Here is a 21,356-nt window from a genome sequence, read left to right as displayed (position 1 = left end):
AGTTTAAATGATTGAGAATTTAATAAGGCCTGTTTTGCCTTGAGGGCAGAGGGCGCTATAGACTAGCGCCACAAAATACCTTTGAGCCACACAAAAAAACTGAGATGAGTCAAGATGTGCTGTCACAAACGTTCACCAGATTATTATACAACACATTAAAAAGTTGTATTATAATCACATCCATACTGGAATGTTTTCTGGGGATTCCATGCTCTTCTCAGTTTGTGGTTCATTCCCTTTTCAAAGAGAAGAAACTGCAATATTATGGGCAAAAATGTGAGAATAACTTTCACTGACTTCCATAAACCTTCACACTGATTGAATTATTGCATCATCAGCTACCATTTCCTGTTTGAGTTCCTGTTTAATTTAGTTTAAATGTAAAAATCACAAGCAGAAACTGTTTCACTAAAGAAAGATTATATTTGCCGGTCATGCTTTAAATCTAACAATATTTTCTTATCATTTAAGCATAAAATAGTGGAATTAAATTACAATCACTGCTTTAAGGATTGTTTCACCATGAACAAGGATATCCGTTTGATGCAAGCTTAAGTATATAGGCCTGTATAGGGGAAATGCTGAAGCTTTTGCATCTAAAGAAGCAAGTGATTTCTTAAACAAAACCTCAGAAAGGACAACACATGTTTTTCATCAGCATATTACTGCAGCTGTCTCTATCAGGTGAGATATTGTTTTATTTGAGTGTAGTTTTTTGTTGTTGTTGATAATATTGACTATTGTCTATTCTCAATCTGTTTGACTTCTTCTGTAATGTCAAAGCTGCTGTTTTCAAACTTTTTTATTTACATAAACTAGGAGGGGGAATATGCTGAAATAATGAGATAAAATAATTATAAATCATCCAAATGTGGGTTCACACCTTTTATGACCAAAGAATTTACATGATGTTTCCGGTCATTCATGATAGAGTGTTTACCCAATAAAATATTTTAGAACTGACTTTTCAATTTCTCTTAAAATATCCTCATATAGTCTACAGATTTTCCAAGCCCATGAAACACGGGTCTTTAAGAAAAGAAGAAAGAAAAGAAGCGATTTGTTGAAAGAACAATTTAAAATAAGAAAAATGTCTTGCTTTTTAGCTATTTTAGCTTATTATAAAGAGTTGTCTTATTTTATACAATTTTGTAGCTCCCTTGGAAGTGTGCTAACTGCTGAGTTTGCTGCTGTATTTTTGGCCAGATCTGATCATTTATAGTCTATTAGAATCATCTGGAGCAATGAATAGCAATATTGATTTACTGCCTTAACAAACATTTTTCTGTGTTTTTCAGCTGTTTTGGCTTCATGGTCAGTTTCATACAAACCTCATTCCATATGTGTTTTCGAAAATTCATCTGTAGATTTCACCTGCTCATTTAACTATCCAAATTTTCACACACTTAAAACTACAAAATGGTTCAAACCAAAAAAATATCAGAAACAAGACGGATCACAGGAGGGAATATTTGTCTATCACTCAAAGGCGGCAGAGATTGACCAACTGTACAAAGACAGAACAGTGTATGCAAACCGAGACAAAAACTGCTCCTTGCAATTACACAATGTCTCCAAAAGTGACATTGGAAAATATTTCTTTCGCCTTGAAACAAATTATCTTAATGGAAAGTATACTGGATCAGTTGGCATAAACCTCGATGTTGCAGGTAAATGAAAGATCAATTTCTTTATTGCAAACAAAAACTCAGACCTACAATCCCTGTTGTAAGTTACCAGCATGGTGTGCTGGTGTCCCCATAGGTTTCTTTATAGCTTATTCTTTGTTCAACCAGAAAGATCATGTTGATCAAACCAATTTCATGAACTAAGTTCTGCTGGTCCATCACCAGGATGGAATCGGATGCTGGTTTAGCACTGCATGGGGACCATTAAATATTTTTTTGAGTGTTTTTAAACCGGTTTCTGTTACATTTCATTAATCTACACCACTTTTAACAGTTCTACCTTTCAGAGTAACAGTGACAAGTCCAAATGTGAATGGACACATCTGTGAAGGAGAATCTGTGAAATTGAGATGCAGCACAGAAAACTGTACCCCGCAAGAAGGACCGTTTGCCTGGTATAAAAACCAGCTTCTTCTTCCTCAAGCCAATGAGAATGTGCTCCAAATCTCTTCCGTCTCTCACAATGATTTTGGCAACTACTCCTGTGGTCGGAAGAACAGTAACACAACTTCAGCAGATGAAATACTGCTTGATGTGAGATGTACGTTTGCATTTATAGGGCTAGATTGTTTAAAGCACATCCTGGGTTGTTTTTTTCAAAAATCTAGTAAGCTGTCTAAAAGTGGGCAATATTTAAGACATCATCCTAGACACACTCCTGATGCAAAGACTGTTCCGAACATACAAGTTTGGGATCAGTAAGATTTAGTTTAAAATCAATGGCTACTTTTATTCAACAAGAACACATTTAATTGATCAATATTGACAAGGCCTTTATAATGTTACAAACGATTTCCAATGGACCAATTGCGAGTAGACGTCACACGTCACTGCAGTTCGCGCACACTTAATGGTGCCAGAAAAACAGTGGTAACAAGTGTGGATGGAAATGGGCGAGGAATAGGATGTCTCGTTGAGTCTTTGGACGTTAGAATCAGAATGCAAAAAAAGATGGTCTTTATTTTATAGAACACCAATGTCGACGAAGCCATTTGAAGCTAAACATTAAACGGACAGACTGGACCGATTAAACGTGTGACAACTAGCCTACTATTAAAGCATGAATTTGATGTAAACAATCGATCTACCGAATATTCACATATGCAGTTCATAGAGGAGATAATGTAACCCCTACAGTTAGGCCAACAGCATGAAAAAACTTTTAACATAGATAACATTTAAACCTATAACATTTTTAATCTCACAAGCTTGTCTTCCTTACAATTACAAGTTTATATCTCACAATTCTGAGAAAAAAGTCAAAATTGCAAGATTAAATATGTTCATCAATTGGGGGGAAATATTCTTTTGTTTCGTGGTTCCACCTTCAGAAAATTGTTGTTTACAAATGTAGCTTGTAGTCTCCAGAATCGGTTCCATGGCAGCCTTTTAGGTTTGGGAATAGAGCAACTGCTACTGACCACTATTTCCATGTTATATAATGATTTATAAAAATGAGGAAGATTGATCGATTTCACTAAACCATAATTGTGTCACAATACTTTAGGGAACATCTCATTTCAGCTGCACCAAATATTTCAAAGTTCTCTTACAAATACAGATCCTGTTGCTTCTCCCCACAGATAGTCCGAAGAATGTTGAAATAACCATTTTGACATCTGGAAAGATGGAACAAGGAAACTCACTGACTCTGATCTGTAAGAGCAATGCCAATCCTGCAGTGACAAACTACACTTGGTTTAAGACCAGAGATGCAAACATCTCTTCTATTGGATTTGATTGTGAATTCTCCATCAAAGCTGCCAGTCAGAAGGATGATGGACAGTACTTCTGCACAGCCAAAAATGACATGGGTTCTCAAAACTCTACGATCATAACACTGAAAGTCGAAGGTAATTCATTCACAAAGAAAGAAAGGAAGTCTTTGGTTGTGTTTGGAAGTAAATACTGGCTTAATGCTTACTAAATATTGTGCAGTATATTGTATATTTCTTGATATTTATATATTTAAAAAAATATATAATGTGAGGGGTGTCCAGAAACTTGTTTCCCATTTTAAAATGTAATTTTGAGTAAAACATTATGTTAAAAACTGTGACTTTTTTTGACCGTTTACCCAAACCCTTTTTTGTTTGTTTCTTTCAATAGTGCCTAGTAATCGACATTTCTTGCTGACTGCAACAGCTGGGTTATTTTTTGTAATAGCTGTACTATTAGTCCTGTTTGGTCTCATTATAAGGTGAGTGGATGAACAGTATGTTGAAAATCTAAGAGAACATGCATTGCATGAGTCTGTGCTTTGTGGAAATTGCACAACATATTACACAAGCCCTGCTGTGATCATTCATCACTTTCCACCATCATTTGCTGCGTTCAGTTTTGCACTGCTCTGGTTATTTTAATCGTTGTGGCAGTCAAGCATGCAATCGTCTTACGCAACGTCTTGCACTATTGCAGCTAATACTAACTGATTTACGTAAATCATTGTTTCTTAATCTTGTGACTAGAGTGTAGTATTCGGATCATCTTGAATGATTAATCACTAATCGTATAATTACTTGTCTTAATTTTATGGATTTTGAAGGCAAACACGTAAAGCTATATTGCAAATCTGTTCACATATTCACAGGAGGAAACAGATTACACCAAAGAAGCTGCACACAGAACAGGTATTAAATCACACGAACAATGCATCTGATTTTAAACAAGTAAGATCCCTCTGCACTTGTAAATATGGTTACACTTTATTTCGACAGTCCACTTTAAACGTATAAGTAACCTTGCAACTGCATGTCAACATAGCAGTCATTAGAGTAATAGTAGACTGTCTGTTTAATATCTGCTAACACTTTATTTTGATGCTCCCCAACAGACATACTGACTATAAGTAACTTAGTCAACTTATTCTACTAACCCTATAACCTAACAGGCTACCAATATTCTAATAAGAGTTATTTGACATGTTGTTGCAAATGAAAAAGTTAGTTGACATAGGCTAGTTGAAAAGTTACTTATAGTCAGTAAAATTTCTGTTGGGGAGCATCAAAATAAAGCAGACAGTCTAGTACTAATGAGAGGAAGTTGGCATGTATAGTTTGAAGAATGTCTAAAGTGAACTATCGAAATGAATAAATATCTCCGGTCTTATATTTGATCAGACACCAGCAGTCATTGTTACAGAGGATATCTATGAGAACCTGAGACAATCACCAGAGTCTGAAGAAAGACATACCAACCTGATATATGCAGATCTAAAGCTTCCTTCATCAAACTCAGAAAGGTAATGAATAAAATGTCTCATCACCAGCTTGATGATGAATGTTTGTGGAGGGAAATCTGTGGAATTAATCTATAAACCCCTTGAATTGGCTGTGTTGACATATTCCCTGCTGAAACAGCAAGTGGGGTCAGACATCAAAGGAACATCAATGGGTTTATAATATATATATATATATAAATTGTCTAATACATATAATGTTTTTTTATTGTTTGTTTTTTAGACCACTTTCCAAAACTCAAGAGGGTGACGCCGTGATCTACAGCCTTCTTAGTTACAAAGAGTGACTGAATCTAAGCACTATGAATAATGAGCTTTAGTAAGCAGGTGTTGTAGATATTTCTCTCTTTTTATTTAAAAGAAATAGTTGTGAATGCATTTACATTGGGTATTGAGTACAAAATCACCATATGCTCAAACATTAGAATGAGTAAAAGCATAAAAAAAATAATATATACAATGTACAGTGAAGGTAAAAAATTATTCATAAGTCTATGTACATCTTTATGCATGCATCTGTATTTACATCCACGATTAAGTCACTTGAACCCCCCCCAAAAAACATAGTGTGTTTATGTAACAATATATGATTTTGAAATAACACTGTTAAAAATAAAATGCAAAGTTATATCTATATTAAAATGGTTCATTTAAATTAAAATTCTGTCATCATTTACTCATCCTCATGCCAAACCCTTTAAACTCCGTTAATCAAGATTTTATACAAGCTACAGGCATAGGTTAAATGCGCAATAAATTAACACTAGTGATGCGTCTGGGAAATATTATGCTCCCATTATAACATTCATTTTATACTTCAAAATATCAACACCATATTATACTTAGCTGCATTCTGCATTTATCTGCTCTGAACATACATTCAGCTCAAGCAGCATTTGTCAAGTACAGTATTTACTGTGCTAGATCACACTGATAATGCTTTCAACATCCTACATTTAATAACAAGCATAATCTAAACCGCGAACATGTTCCTGCAAATAACAGTCGTCTTCATGATGTTTGTATATTTGTTCCAGTCCAGACAACATCACTTTAAGGTCAAGTGTGCCATTTCTGTGCTAGAATTTTTTTTTAAACTCCCCCATCTGTCATTGATTGGACAAACAGATAGTCCCGCCCAGATCTCACACTATTGGTTGAACCAGTCTTGCTATGTTGGGCCTGTCGAGATGCTCAAACAAACACAGCAAAGTTTTCATAGCACCACAGAGCCATAGTGTTTAAACCTTCATGGACTACAAATGGATTATGTATAGTATTTTAACACACAAAACAGAAAAAAGACACACTTCACCCTTAAGCTCACAATCGGATATCTCGAGATTTGTGTGAAATTTCTTCACTCTGTGAATTGAAATTGTCTCCTGTAAAATCTCTTCTTTTACGCCTCTCCTGTTGGATCATCAGATTCTGGGTTCTTCCTACAAAAAAGAGGGAATATATCATTATTTCTAGAGGGGAAATGATACAGAAGAATACAAAAAGCTGTTTTCTGGGTTAATTAGGCAGCTGAATTGTTTTAAGGTTTTTCCGGGGGATTTGATTATAGAGAAAAGAATAAAACTTGTGGGAAATGGGTTAAAATGGCAATGTGAGTAAGTTACATCATGGCTTAAGGAACAGTTCTCCAAAAAAATACAATTCTGTGATCATTTATTATTTAATGGTATTTTATGTGTTTTAGGATCTGTGCAGACGACACCACTTTCAACTAAAAACTGAAAACATTTTATGCAGTTTGACAAAAACAATACTATTCTTGTCTTTTTGTAAACTAAAAAAATGCACATTTGTGAAAACGGTGACAGCATGCCCGTTTATATTACATGTTCAGTCTAAAGGCACCTAGTGTTTCTTTACAAAGTGACATCGCCAACTACTGGCCTGGCAGCAGAATACAGCGTTTTTAGTCAATTTCGTGGATCCATGTGTATAGGGATCATTTTACAATGTTGTCGTCTGTACGCAAAAAAGCAAAGGAAAAACTTTTGCATTTTTAGTATATCATTTTTGTGTTAACGTACCCTAAAGGAAGACATACGCTAAGACATTTTGACTAACATCTCCTAAAGTAAGTCACATATAGCTTGAGGATGAGTAAATGATGACAAAATGTTGTTGTTGTTGTTTTTTTGGGTGAATTAGTCCTTAAAGTCTGGTTACATAACTCAAAACCACATGCCATTTTTTGTGAATGACAGCCTTGATGCCCGGCTGCATTCAGCCCTTTGAGGTTGACACCTACTCGAATTTGGTAAGATGCGCTTTGTCACACGTGACCTCTGAATGACAGCCATTCACTGCCCGATTGGGTGCCTGAAGCTTTGGGATGCTGCCTCGTGGAAGCCTTAGACCGCTCAGCTTCATGTCTCTGTATCAAAGGACACATGAGGACTGAAGCTTAGAGCGGTGAAATCACACACAGCAAACAGTAGATCTGTCTAAATGCAAACCTCGAAAATTTGACTTATAGATGGAAAACACTGTTTAAAAAACACTGATTGATTCATTGAAAATATAAGGGACACTTACACATGAATGTATATATATTACTAAATATTAAGTGTTAACCATTTTGTTTATATATATGTTTATATATATGTGTGTGTATATATATATATATATATATATATATATATATAATATTTACACAATATGTGTGTGTGCATTTAAAATATTCAAAAATAGTATTTTTATAGCATTTATTAACCTTTTAACCTACTATTAACCTACTTCAAAATATGTTAAGGTATTGTTAAAAATTCACTAATAAAAATATTTTATTTTTATTTATTTGTTTTTTCAAAAAGAGAATTACTGTATATAAAAGAGGGTATATATAGTTTAACATTAACAAAGATTTGAAAAGACAGCAAAAATATTTTTTCTTCATCGTTAGTTTATCTTATCACTGTTACACTTTATTTTAAGGTGTCATTGTTACAGTGTAATTATATATTTAAGTGCTGAGAAATATTAAGTAATTACATGTACTTACTATAGGGTTAGGGTAGGAATAGGATTTGGTTGAGGTTTAGTTGCATTTAATTATGCATAGTTTACTGTTATTACTATGGTAAGTACATGTAACATATGAAACAAGGACACTGTAAAATAAAGTGTTACCCATTACACTTTATATAACCTTAATCATGTCAACCATGATGCTGTGTGTTATAATCATTTCAGTTATAATCAGCTTTTTATTGGTTTTCTTTTTTTGCCATCATGAGATAAAATTCCAGTCCAGTGAGTAATACAATTAAAATTTAATTATTTTTTATACTAATTCAATTATTTATACTTTTCGGAAAATCTTTTGCACATCTTGGCCTATATATACTGTACACACAGGAATAGGTCACCCAAAAATGTAAATGATGTAAGGACTTTTCCTCACACAAAGCTTTCATATAAATTCAGAAGACTTAGCATAGGCTATATAGTGTACAAGTCTTGTAGATTAACTTTATAATTTTATGGTGCTATTTGTCTTTTTTTTGCATCCACTTTTCTTGTATAAAATTATCTTTTGAAATTGATAGACAAAACTTTGGGGTGAACTATTCCTTTAAAGTACTATATGCAATCACCATGATCTAAAATTATGTGCAAACAATGTCTCTTTGTAGGACAACTAGGGTCGTATTGTGTATCTCCGCAACACAAACATCGAAGGATGAAGTTATCTTACCCAGTTGAGTTATTCGCCTCTTCATCCATCCCTTTAGACTCTGGCACTTTGTGTCCAAATAGTTTACGAGCGAGGAAATTAAGCAAGCCGCAGTGGTTGGTGTAGCAACAGAAAGCATCTACTGATACCATCAGCAACAAGAAGATGAACATTACTATTCCCACCACACCACCTTTCCCTAGCATCGGCTGACTGACTACAAGAGAAAGGGGAATCGGTTGATTTCACTAAAGAGTTTGCATTTGTTTAAGCATATTATGCATAATAATATTTGGCTCGCTCTAATCAATCCTACCAGGTTGTGGGACGTTGAAGTTAATTTTGGCAGAGCTGGAGGAGCCGTTGTGGTTTACTGCATAAACTTCCATTTGATATTCAGCGTTGTACTGGAGATCATTCAGCTGGATTCTGCTGGAGTTTCCAGGAATTTCTTTTTCAGTCCATTCCTCATTCTCCTTGTTCTATTCGAAATGGCACATTTGTCACTGATTTAAGGCTTGTACTTCACATATTTATTAAAAAAAAACATGAAAGATACGATAAAGTGATTCGGACTGACCCCTTTGTAGCGTACAACGTAGTGTAGGACGGGAGAGCCTCCGTCTTTCAGCTGTTTAATGGGGATGGACACGGAGTTCTTCTCCAACTTTTTCTCGTTCAGAGAAAGAACGGGGCTGTCGGGTTCCCCTAAATGAGGGAAAGAAGAAACATCAGATGAGAACAAAGAAACAGTGTAACACGTTGATCTTAGGGCTGGGTGGATTTTCATCATGATATTTTCAACCTTATTTTGACGATATTTGATGTACACTAACATTCTCTTGGGGTTGCTAAGATTTTTTTTCATGTTTTTTTAAGTCTCTTATGCTCACCAAGGCTGCATGTATTTGATAAAAAACGCAGTAAAAGCAGTTATATGGTGAAATATTATTAACATTTAAAATAACTGATTTCTATTTGATTATATTTTAAAATGTAATTTATTCCTGTGATCTAAAGCTGAATTTTTATTATCATTATTCGGTGTAACATTATCCTTCAGAAATCATTCTAATATGCTGATTTAATGCGCAAGAAACATTTCATTGTATGTTAAAAAAAAGTTTTTTGCTGCTTAATATTTTGTGGAAACAGTGATACAGTTTTTTTAAAGGTGCAATGTGTAAAAATTGAGTCTCTATTAACAGAAATGCAATATGACATCCATAACTATGTGTTCAGTGGTGTATAAAGAACTTACTTAATAAACCGTAATGTTTTTATTACCTTAGAATGAGGCATTTATATCTACATAGACGCGGGAATCCCCTTCTATGAAGGTCGACATATTGTGACGTCATGTTTCTACCGTAGCCGACAGCGAACAAACAGCGTTACAGAGCGCGTTTCGTCACTACCTTGAAAGAGAAGCAGCAGAAAGCTAGAAGCTAGCCATAAACAGCGTGAGTCGTGACTTTTCCCTTGTCAGTGGTGTAAAATATGTAGTTGGATTGTTTCATGTAACTTAATTATTCTCCCTCGCTGTGTTATGGCTTTGCTATGTGGGGATAAATGAGCAGGTTACGTTCGTGAGACAGCTGATTAGTACTCTTGTCATTGACCGTAAAACAGTTACAGGAATCACCAACCCGTCGATCTTGGAAGCATTTTAAGTCGATCGAGTTTCCAAAATCAGAGAAAAAAAGCCTATTGTGTGTAGCTAGTAAATGGTGTCTAGGGGATGCGGAGGCGCGCGCGCTGTTTATCACGTCATTTTTGCCGCACGCACCTTTGGGCTCATGCGGACGCGTCCAGTATAAACAAGGCTTTACTCTTTAACCAGCTCAGCCACAGTAACAGCTCATATTAGCCATCTAAACTTTTACTACCCTGTTAGAAAAAATATATAGTTGCATAGTTTCATGTGGTTCTTCTCCCTCACTGTATTATGGGTTTGCTATGTGGGGAGAAATGTGCTGGTTACGTTCGTGAGACAATCAGCTGATTACTATTATTATATTATTTATTAAGACCCTTGATCCTCACCTGACTATGGCTTTGTAAACTTTATCCATGATGTGGTTTATAATGGACTGTGGTACAGAAACTTGGTTTACTCTGGCTATTCTCTGCTGTCTCAGACGACGATATGTTTGTCCCATGTTAGACACCGTAGCTTCTTCGAAAGGGAGGGGTGAGCGGTGGGCTGAGCCCTTAGTGTAAACTCGCAAGCGAACCGCTAGATGTCGCTAAAAGTCACACACTGCACCTTTAAGGATTCTTTGATGAATAGAAAGTTCAAAAGAACAGTATTTAATTGAAAAAAAAATCAATAGTAGTTACATTATAAATGTTTTTGCAGTCACTTCTGATCAATATAATTCATCCTAAAGCCGCGGAATAAAAGTACTAATTTCTTAAAAATCATAATGACCCCAAACTTTTGAATAGTGGTGTATATATATGGATATTTATTAATTTGCTCTTAAACAGCTAATTTCTTAAATTATTCAAAATGTTTCATTTAATAACTAAAATACAGTAAAATCTAATTAAAAAATAGTAAATACATGTATTACATACTAATTCACTTAATAAACACAAGGAAGACTAGTGTGAAGAATGAATCACTAAATCAGTGTTTTGAACCACTGAACTGAAATGGACAGTGTGAACTGATTCACAGAAATGAATCAAGCTTACAAACTCTCACACTGTTTTTGTTAAGTTTAAAGGAAATTATTATAATATTTTTACAAACTAGTCATGGAAATTAAACAGAACATTAAAATCAATGTGAAAATAAGTTATATTAAGTTATTAGGGTATGTCTGTGTCATTCTTAAGTAATTGACAATCCAGTGGATAAGCTCCAAAATCATTCACTAGAGTATAGATGTATGAGATCAGCCGGCCAACACTGATTTCACGCTGAAGGAAACCTGAAGTAGCAATTTTCTCTTTTTTCCACTTTCTTCAGCATTGAAACCATGCAGGTAAACTAATTTCCACACTTCTATATCCCAGTAAACAATTAGGCATGTGTTTTAGCCTATCAACTGGAGATGTATGCATTCAAAATTTTGATTTACCATCTACAAAGGAAGGTCAGAATAAGGCAATGGACGGGCCCCGGGACCAGGAGCAGGTCGTAATGCATGGAGAATGGTCATCATCAAGCAGGAATGAGAAAGAATGGGCAGCGAAAGCAAATCGTGAACATGTGTGATGAGCAAACAGGCATTTATGCATGACAAGAATGACAGCATGACATGAAATCAACTGCAATAAAATGTCTTATGATTATTAAAGACTGATGTTGAGACTGTAGAACAATGAATCTGCAGACGTTTTAACATTTTCTGCACTGATTTTGTGGGAAATCTGCAGATTGGATTTAAACATGGTAAATGTGCTAAATGGATCAGACAGACAGACAGACAGACAGACAGACAGACAGACAGACAGACAGACAGACAGACAGACACATTTAAGATAGATGCATATTTAATACTTGGGTGCAGATTTCGTGTGGGCCTGACAATGGCTTAAAAAAACATAACAATATTCATAATAGCTATCAACATCAAAAATGGTGGAGATGAAGTGAACAGACAGGAGAGAATCCTGCTGATACTCACGTCGAGACTGTGTGAAGACCATGTGTTCTGTGGAGAAGTTCCCCTGGTAATGCAAGTTTTTGACCGCCAAACGAACTGAGTACCCTGTGTACGGCTCAAGGCCCTTGATCAGCAGGGGATCTAAAATGAAAGTTTTTTCATCAAACATCTGAATTTAACAAAGCATCAAAATATAAACCACACATCTCATAGTCACTTATTTACTTGTGGGCTTGACGACACTTTGACTCCAGGTTTCTTCGGACGGTTTCTTCCACTGAAGGATGTACTGGGTAATAGAGGACCCTCCATCCTGCACTGAGACACTCTGGATGAGGACAGAAGATGAGGACCCCGGGGCCACACTGAACTGAGCGGGTGTCCCAGGCCAGGCTTGTGAGAGAGACGGAGAGAAGTTATTAACGAGAAGAAGCAATATATAAAGTTTCTGCCCGAATAAAAATATATATAAACAAACCAACGTTTGTTAACTTCACCATTATCAAATGTGAATATATATATACACACACATGTATGGTGAAGACATACTTAATCTTAGAGTTCAAAGCCACTAAAAGAGCCTTACTAATCAGCTGGAAGTCCTCAGTGGTTGTGCCCGCTGTGTTGCTGGCAATGCAGGAGTACAAGCCACCATCAGAGGGCACTACATTTTCAAGAATCAGCACAGATCCGTCCACACTCGTCTGCCCACACGTTCATGCAAACAGGAAAGACAATAAGAGACAGGAAGACGTAATTAAGACCGAAGAGAAAAGTACTGTACGTGGGTCACACTTCCTGTAGATAGAGATTCCCTCCTCGCCGTCAACACCATCAAAGAAAATTAGAATCCAATTATAATCCATTTCCCATGTATTCCCACTGGTTTAAGAAAAGACTTGATTGTCTTAAACATATTTCCAAAGCTAATTATTAATATCATTTTTTTTCAATTACAAACAACAATAGAAATGGAGCAGCTATTTAGATGTTCCTCACCATTTTTTTTTGGGTAGCCTTCTTGACCCACTGTACAGTTGGAGTTGGATGTCCTGTGGCATTGCAGAGCACAGATCCAGTTTCTCCTGGAATAATGGTCAGCTTGCTTGGATCCAAGTTTATAGTTGGACGCTCTGAAAATGATCAATAGAACAAGCAAAAATGAAATGAAATGAATCTTCGAAAGCTAAACCATAAAATAACAAAATACATATTGAGCCAACTACTGCGAATATGCATTTGTGTATAAAAATCTATTTTAATATTTCCATTATTCTACAATAGTTTTGTTTGGGTCTGGCTCATTGGAAAGTGTCAATGCGATGCTTGCATGGGATCACATTCCCCGTATTTGTGTTTGCAACAATAGTAAACATCTGAAGTCATGGTAGAAAAAAGGTTTCCTTGGAATAAATATTTGGCTAAACAAAATAAATAAAAAAGCAGTTGAGCCATATCATTATTTGATGTATAAAGTGAACAGTATATTAAGACTGAAAATATGATGCTGGTCTTGATTGTATCCATCAGGAATTGATTGACTGGATCATAAAAATGGTTGTCGCCATCCAAAAAGGCCATTATTTATCATTTTACAACATGGCTAATTGACAGAGTTTACTGGCCATACAGACCTGCAAAAATTCATCAAGATCGTAAATAGTGACAATTGATTTCATGTTGAGCTTTGATGTTCATTAAAAACATATTATGCAGACCAACTTCCCTCATTCGATGCTTTCAGCCAAGCAAAAACACATCACTTTATTCAAAGTTTTGAGTCTTCTAATAGGCCCTTGTCTCACCTGAGACATCCAGAATAAACGTGGCACTGTTTTCCCCGATCTTATTGCTAGCCGTGCAGATGTACTCTCCAAAGTCGCTCCTGGTCACTGCAGAGATGGCGAGCACACTCTTGTCAGTGTTGTATTTGTAACGGGAGTCATCAAAGGTGGAAGGGCTGAGGGGAGAGATAAAGAAACTCAGTCTTTTTGTCACTATTGTTCATTAATACAACACAAATATACTCATGGGAGGAGAACTTACAACTAAGAGACAAAGGGAAGCTCCAAATATACAAAAACAGTCTGAGACTAAAATATGAATCAACACATACAGGCTCTGTTCCAAAATTATTATTTTTTTTACTAGACTGAATACAATATTTTATATCAAAACATAATTAATTACGCAAAACTTTTGAGCAAAGTTTCTCAGGGAAACGCAAAAGTTTTGCAAGGTAATGCAAAGTTTCTCTGTGTACCGCAAAGGTTTTGCCAGAGAACGCAAAAGCATTGAAATATTTTTTTTCCTCTGATATTATATTTTTTCTAACTTTATGGGGTCCATTAGCGTTCGTATAACCAAGATTTTTTTAGACATTTAAAAAAAAGGGATATTTTAAACCTTTAGAGAACATTATGAAACAATGTTTTCATAACTTAATATGTTATCAACGTTAGGGACGAAAGCAAAACATTCTTAGAACATATTTTTGTTAGCTGGGGTTGATGCTGCCCATGGAGGTACAGTAGCTCACTAGGTTTTCAAATGGAGCCTTAAGAAGTCTGGATGGATTATTTTCACATATCGTGGACAAACTTTGGATTTCAAAAGTAGATTGACAAATATAAAAAGACTGACACTAAGGATGAAAGAAAAATTATAGCATTTTCTCTTGATGTACATACAGTATCCATGAAATAATTGGAGTGGGTACTCCTTTGACCAGGCAGGCTATAGACACACTGGTATTGGGTCCGGCAAACACACTCGTTCTCTCCTGACGAATCAGTACAGTTGGTGGCTCTGGAGAATGGGATATTTAAAGCAGATATTTTAGAGGACATTTTCACCCTGGAGAACAAACATGATTAGTTCCTCTACGTCCTCACCATTAACCACAACAGAGATTTGGAGTGCCCTATTTATGGGGCGTCCCTTGATCTTGCCTTCACAGGAGTAGGTTCCACGGTCTTCTGACTGAATTCCCACAATCTGCAGGGCTCTATCAGGCAGGATTTTGAGATGACCTCGGCCTGTACAAAGAGAAGAACGTTCATAGAGCATGATCAGCGTCAAAGATGCAATCTTACTACTTTAGAATTATGAGACGAAGCCTTTAAAAGCCCACACACACACTCTTAAAAGGCCAGCTCACCCAAAATGAAAATGATTTCATTATTTTGCAACGTACCTCATTGGGGGGAAAAAATGTCCCCTTTGCCTACATTACATTTTTGTAAAACTCAAAAAACATCCCTATCGATATTAATTCACTGCAGTTTTACTAGAGGCTGTAAAACACCAACAAGTTTTATTCCCGTTCAGTGTTCACAAAAATTATGATTACAGTTAAAGGGACAGTTAACACAAAAATGAAACTTCTGTCATTAATTACTCACCTACATGTCGTTCCAAACACTTATGGCTTTCGCTCATCTTCAGAACACAAATGAAGATCTTTTTGATGAAATCTGAGAGCTTTCGGTCCCTCCATTGAAAGCTATGCAACTACGTAGCTACATCAATGTAAGAACACATGCTTGAATTTCTGTTTACCACAACTGATGTGTGTGTTGATGAATGTTTATATGTGAATATAAGCCTAAATTAAATATGTTCATCATATAAAGCGAACAAGTCTCTTCAAAAAAATTGGACTAAACCCAGTAATTAATATGGATTAATTTTACTATCTCTTTAAACTTTTTGAAGCTTTAGCTGCCAATGGAGGGACAAAAAGCTCTCAGATTTAATCAAAAAGATCTTCATTTGTGTTTTGAAGATGAATGAAAGTCTTACGGGTTGGGGACGACATGTGAGTGACTAATTAATGACAGGATTTTCATATTTGGGTGAACTATCCTTTTAAGACCTCAAAACACTTTTATCATAGTGCATGATTTTACCACAGAGCATATCCAAACAGTATGTATGGCTTGCCAAATGTTGCCAGTTTCACATTTATCTGGTTTTTCTTCAAACTAAATGAGCTGTTAGCGACACTCACACTACATTTCACTTTAAGTGTCACAGAACATGCAGGAAAACATCCAAACAAACACCAAAGGACAAAAATGTGAGGGTGAGCAAATAATGTTTGACTTTCCATTTTGGTGTGAATTGTTCCTCTATGGTTGTCAATGGTGGCGTTTACTTGAAATGGGGCAAGACTGAATGTTTCAGAGTTGTTTCTTATGGCCTCATTCACACCATCAGAAAGGAAGAAAAAACATTAAATCAAACAGTTCACTGATGTTTCTCCGACAAGTAGCGAGAAACATCTCTCGATTTGGTTGCAAATCCGTCAGGAAACGAATGCACAGGCCCCTCCCACCCCATCAGACTCGTCCACCATCGCCATCCTGCCATTCGGCCAACTAAAGGCATCACAGAGAGCTAGGAAGGTGAGGAGACCCCCATACCACATAAATGATTGGAAGAACCTGCAGCATGGCCACCACCCCTACCGTCATCATTCACGATGCGATTGTTCCGATACCAGTAGATCTCCACCTCGGGCTTCCCAGAGACGAAGCAGGGAATGGTCACTGTCTGGTTCACCAGAAATTCATGGTATGTCCGTGTGTCGCCAAAGTCCGGTGTTTCTGATTGTAGGACAGAATTTCACATGAGAGTCATTATGGAGATTCAGCGCTTGATAGAAAAATATTGGACATTATGAGTCTTCAGGAACCTACGGTAGACATAGAGCTGGTAGTTCATCTTCTGTGTGATGTATTCATTTTCAAACACACAGGAATAGATTCCACTGTCACCTAACTCAATGTTTTTCAAGGACAGTGAACTCGAGGACTCATCGTTTTTCTTGACTTCATGGCGATCTTCATCAACGTCTTCACCATCTTTCATCCAACTGATATCTCCCTCTGAATCAGCTGACCCGCAGCATATAGAAAGACAGAAAAGAATAAAAAATAACATCTTCTTGGTTATTTTATGACAGTAACATTATATCGCTGGGATATTAAAACTGTTTTGACTGGTACAGACTGTTATGTGATATACAAAGGTCCCCAAAATATTTGGACAAATGAAAATGTATTAATGTCAGTGCATTACATACACTGTAAAAAAAATTATATGACCAATAAGTTATGACAACATGTTTTACATTGCCTTAACTCATCAAAATAAGTTAAGCAATTTTCAAGTTATACAAGATTGAACTAATTTTTTAAGTCAATTTAAATGACTTAAACATCCAAGTTGATTGTACTTGATTTTTACAGTGTAACAAAACATCAAACTGTGTGGCATTTATTTTAGAGCAATAAATAATGAATGAAAACTAAATGAAAAAAGTATTGTTGACACTTGAGGAGAACTGATCTACATTCAATAAAAATCATCTTGCGCCCTGCTTAGTTTAAGTAAAAAAAAACAGCATCATTTGTTTACACATAGTTTGATATTTTGTAAGTCATTAAGACATTTTTAAGTGTGTCCAGATATAATTAGGGGCCAATCTTTGTGTCCGGTTTTTACAACTGAACACACCAACCTTTGCACAAGAGCAGAACTTTGCTTCCCACCATCACATCTGGGTCACTCGTGATGATGTCTAATTTAGCATCTAAAATGAAAAGAAACACGTTCCACAAATCATGAACAACAACTTTTATATGAGTTTTATCAGTGAAACCATAGAATAAGTCAGCTGGCAGTGCTGATTATTTTCAAGCCAAAGCACTGTTTTACTGCGTCACAACCAAAAATAGATCTGCTTCAAATATTGGACAGATGACGAGGAAAAGAGTAAATGGACATTGGAAATGACCGGCTTCCCTTACAAAGCAATATTTCTTCCTGTATGAGTGATCAAAGACATCCAGCTACAAAGAACAGAGCAACAGTGTAATGGTTTTCTTTTCAAAGGGAAACATTATCTCTGCTTCACAAAAGAAAGTGATACTGTAAGTATTTATCACTGAATATTATATATGTATATTTATCTGTAATTGTTGAAGTAATTGTGTTAAATGTAGATTGAGTAATCCTTTTTTTAATGCCATGTCAGCATCTGAGGCAATTTTCAGTGCAAGAGAAAATTAAATAAAGTAAAAAAAACAAACAGGTTACGACAAATTAATAAATACATTTAAAAGGAGATAAGGATAGCTAACAGGATAAATAATATAGCTAGCTATGTTTATATACAAATTTCTGAAAATGCTAATATTTTCTGATTTCATATAACATTTTCAAAACACATGATATTGGTAACACTTCACAATAAGGTTTATTATTTAACATTAGTTTATGTATTAACTAACATGAACTAAAAATGAATAAAACATTTGTTACAATATTAGTTCATGTTAATTAATAAAAATACAGTTGTACATTAATTAATGTTAACAAACCAAACTTTTTATTTCAATAATGTTCAATTTTCAAATTAACATTAATTACGTTTGGACCCCACTGTATCTAAAAAGCAAAGAAAATATGTAACAGAGAAATTCAATTACACTAAAAGGTTAGGAAAGTAAATCCCGGCTCACCTATTAGTCTTGTGCATACAAGAAGGAGTCCACACAGTCTGGGTAAAATCATGGTTTCAATCATCAGTCTTCTCTTCCTGCGAAGTTCTCTTGCAGTCTGACAGGCAGCGTGTCCCCCATGATTTATATGCTATGCCAGAGACAGTCAGGAACCTGGTTATCTGGAGGATCTGACCCCAAAACTCCCTCCTCCCGATGCTTCATTCAGATGATGGAGCGCAGAGATGCGGAGACGCCAGACGGCGGCCCTCCCCTCCTGAGCACCGGATGAAACGAGCCCTGCTGTCCCCTGACACTCGATGAAGGGAGATATTTTATCCCACTATCTTGCATTTTATTGAAGATGATTCAACACGCGGACGATAAAGAAAAACATGTGCACACACGTTACCATTTTTTTTTATAATTGGTCATAATAATTATGCTTTAAATATCAAATAATTTATGATAAACAAACAAATAAATAGGCTATATACATACTTTTAATTTGTTAAAGTAAAAATGTTACCTTAGCGTTTGATGGTTTATGATATGCAGGTTTGATATTGTAGGGAATTAACCACAGGCTGATATTTAGTACTACAGCAACATTGCAAGTGTAAAATTGCTTTTATACATTTCTATAAACAAGCAAATAACGTCAATTTTACTAAAATAAGTCGCGCGTTTAGCACAATTTTTTAGCATCAAACTTAGTCAAACAAATAAGACTGAAAACCGGTCTGGACTGGAATTCCGAAAAAGGAGTGGAGTGGAGCGACTTCCCCGCTTCCCCTCTGCACTCAAATCGTAACCACTTCACTGGAACTCCACTACAGAGTTTACTAAGGCTTTTATTTAGTCTTAAATATGCAGTGTGTGATTTGTAGCGGCATCTAGTGGTTAGATTACGAATTGCACCCAACAAAAGTTATGGTGGCTGACAGGAAAATATGTCATCGTCTGAGACAGCAGAGAGTAGCCAGTTCAGCAGTGAGGTTTCTTTACAAGGATAAAGTAAGAAATTATGTTTACTTAATTATTCAGTTATTGCGAATATTATTGTTACTTGTTCATCATTGTGTCAGTGTTTTATTCGCTGAACTAAGCTTGCTTCCTTGCAAACATAGTGACATAGTAAGAGCAACATAGTAAAACGCGATTGTCCGTTTAGGGCTACTGTAGAAACATGTCGGCACATTTCAATGTAAGGGGAGCTGCGGTGTATGTAGATAGAAACTGCTCATTCTAAGGTAATACAAATATAATGGTTCATTAAGTAAGGTCTTTATACACCACTGAAAACTTCTTTTTCAAGTTAGTGATGAAACGCGCTCTTTGGCGCTGTTTGTTCGCTGTCGGCTACGGTAGAAACATGACGAGACAATATGTCAACCTCCAAGGGGGTGTCCGCAGTTATGGAGATATAAATGTCTCATTCTAATCTAAGGTAATAACAACATAACGGTTAATTCACTATGCAAGGTCTTTATACACTACTGAAAACATAGTTATGGATCTTAAATTGCATTTCTGTCAATAGATGCTCAGAAATAATACACATTGCAGCTTTAAAATTCACGCACATAAAATCTAGGCGCGAGAGAAAAAGTGCGATCGTGAACCTAGAGAAAACGCGAACCCACCGACGGTGAGAAGCAACCCACAAAGAACTACACTTCCAGTCTGCAATCGCGAGAGAAAACGCCAGTGTTTCGACTTAAAAAACACGATTCCTTGTGATAGGCCAATCTAAACTAATTTTCGCCACATAAGAAAAAAATTCATGCTTGTAAATCATAGTTATGATATTAAAAGTCGAAATGACATATATGACGAGTCATATTTATCAGATGAAAATTCGAAATTGTGACTTGTCATAATTATTAGCCTATATAAAAAGTCGGAAATTATTACTTGATTTCGACTTTTTAATATCATAATATGACATACAATTAAGTAAAGAATTTGACATTTTATCGTAAAAATTATTAAAAGTTTTGAAGATGTTGTCATATGGGAAAGGTACGGACTAAGTAACCAAAGATTAACTAATAGGCCACTCTAATTACTCAAATTTAGGTTTCTCTAAACATTTAGTACAAAACTGATTTTTTTTGTACATTTTAAAAAGGTTGTCATATTTTGCTTATTTGCTTATATAACAAAATATAAGTCTACTTGATCCAATGTCATGACATGACAGTATATGAAATAACACAAATGGAATTATGATAGTGTAAGGACCAAAAATGTAATGTTAAAAAAAAGAGATTCAGGAGTTACAATGCATTACAATGCTGAAAGTCTTCATCCAAACGCAAGCATGTCTTCCTAAAGGATGCGATGATTACAGTCACGTATCATAGTGTAATCAGCAGAAGGTTTGTTTTATAAACAAACAAAAGGTTATTTCTGTCTTTACCAGAACAATTCATGTCAGTAGTTTGACTCACCTGCTCTAATAAATGAGAGCTCAACATGTTTGCGTGCAGAAAACAATAACTGCTGTTTCTGCCCCATTGGATGCACCCTCACATATCACGACCGAATTTTTTCTGATTTTGACTAACTTGACTAATTAATTTAACAAATTAATTAATACAA

General features: G+C 35.7%; 2 protein-coding genes across 9 annotated transcripts; one reads left to right on the top strand and one right to left on the bottom strand.

The window, feature by feature from the left end:
- The first annotated feature begins 391 nt into the window (after positions 1 to 391).
- On the top strand, positions 392 to 5,563 carry cd22 (cd22 molecule). Its single transcript, XM_077214730.1, has 8 exons — positions 392 to 684; positions 1,299 to 1,670; positions 1,963 to 2,229; positions 3,272 to 3,541; positions 3,798 to 3,888; positions 4,279 to 4,318; positions 4,808 to 4,929; positions 5,150 to 5,563. The coding sequence occupies exons 1-8, from the start codon at positions 645 to 647 to the stop codon at positions 5,211 to 5,213; spliced, it is 1,266 nt and encodes a 421-aa protein (XP_077070845.1). The 5' UTR covers positions 392 to 644; the 3' UTR covers positions 5,214 to 5,563.
- ncam3 (neural cell adhesion molecule 3) lies at positions 5,257 to 18,976 on the bottom strand. Of its 8 annotated transcripts, none has more exons than XM_077214722.1 (17): positions 18,771 to 18,863; positions 17,768 to 17,839; positions 16,944 to 17,141; positions 16,668 to 16,850; positions 15,135 to 15,278; positions 14,931 to 15,048; positions 14,046 to 14,200; positions 13,240 to 13,373; positions 12,827 to 12,944; positions 12,466 to 12,633; positions 12,262 to 12,381; positions 11,970 to 12,035; positions 9,201 to 9,328; positions 8,937 to 9,102; positions 8,642 to 8,762; positions 7,193 to 7,318; positions 5,257 to 6,368 (listed from the first exon to the last, which is right to left on the bottom strand). In XM_077214722.1, the coding sequence occupies exons 1-17, from the start codon at positions 18,832 to 18,834 to the stop codon at positions 6,329 to 6,331; spliced, it is 2,121 nt and encodes a 706-aa protein (XP_077070837.1). In that variant the 5' UTR covers positions 18,835 to 18,863; the 3' UTR covers positions 5,257 to 6,328. The 8 variants fall into 8 exon arrangements, with proteins under 8 accessions (XP_077070837.1, XP_077070840.1, XP_077070841.1 ...); XM_077214725.1 differs by having other exon boundaries at positions 16,713 to 16,850; XM_077214726.1 differs by having other exon boundaries at positions 8,642 to 8,759; positions 16,713 to 16,850.
- Positions 18,977 to 21,356: the final 2,380 nt, after the last annotated feature.

This window comes from Siphateles boraxobius, unplaced genomic scaffold, assembly GCF_051911475.1.
Source record: "Siphateles boraxobius isolate OS27281-9 unplaced genomic scaffold, OSU_SipBor_1 68, whole genome shotgun sequence".
Lineage (NCBI taxonomy): Eukaryota > Metazoa > Chordata > Actinopteri > Cypriniformes > Leuciscidae > Siphateles > Siphateles boraxobius.
This window is presented reverse-complemented; position numbering and strand designations above follow the sequence as displayed.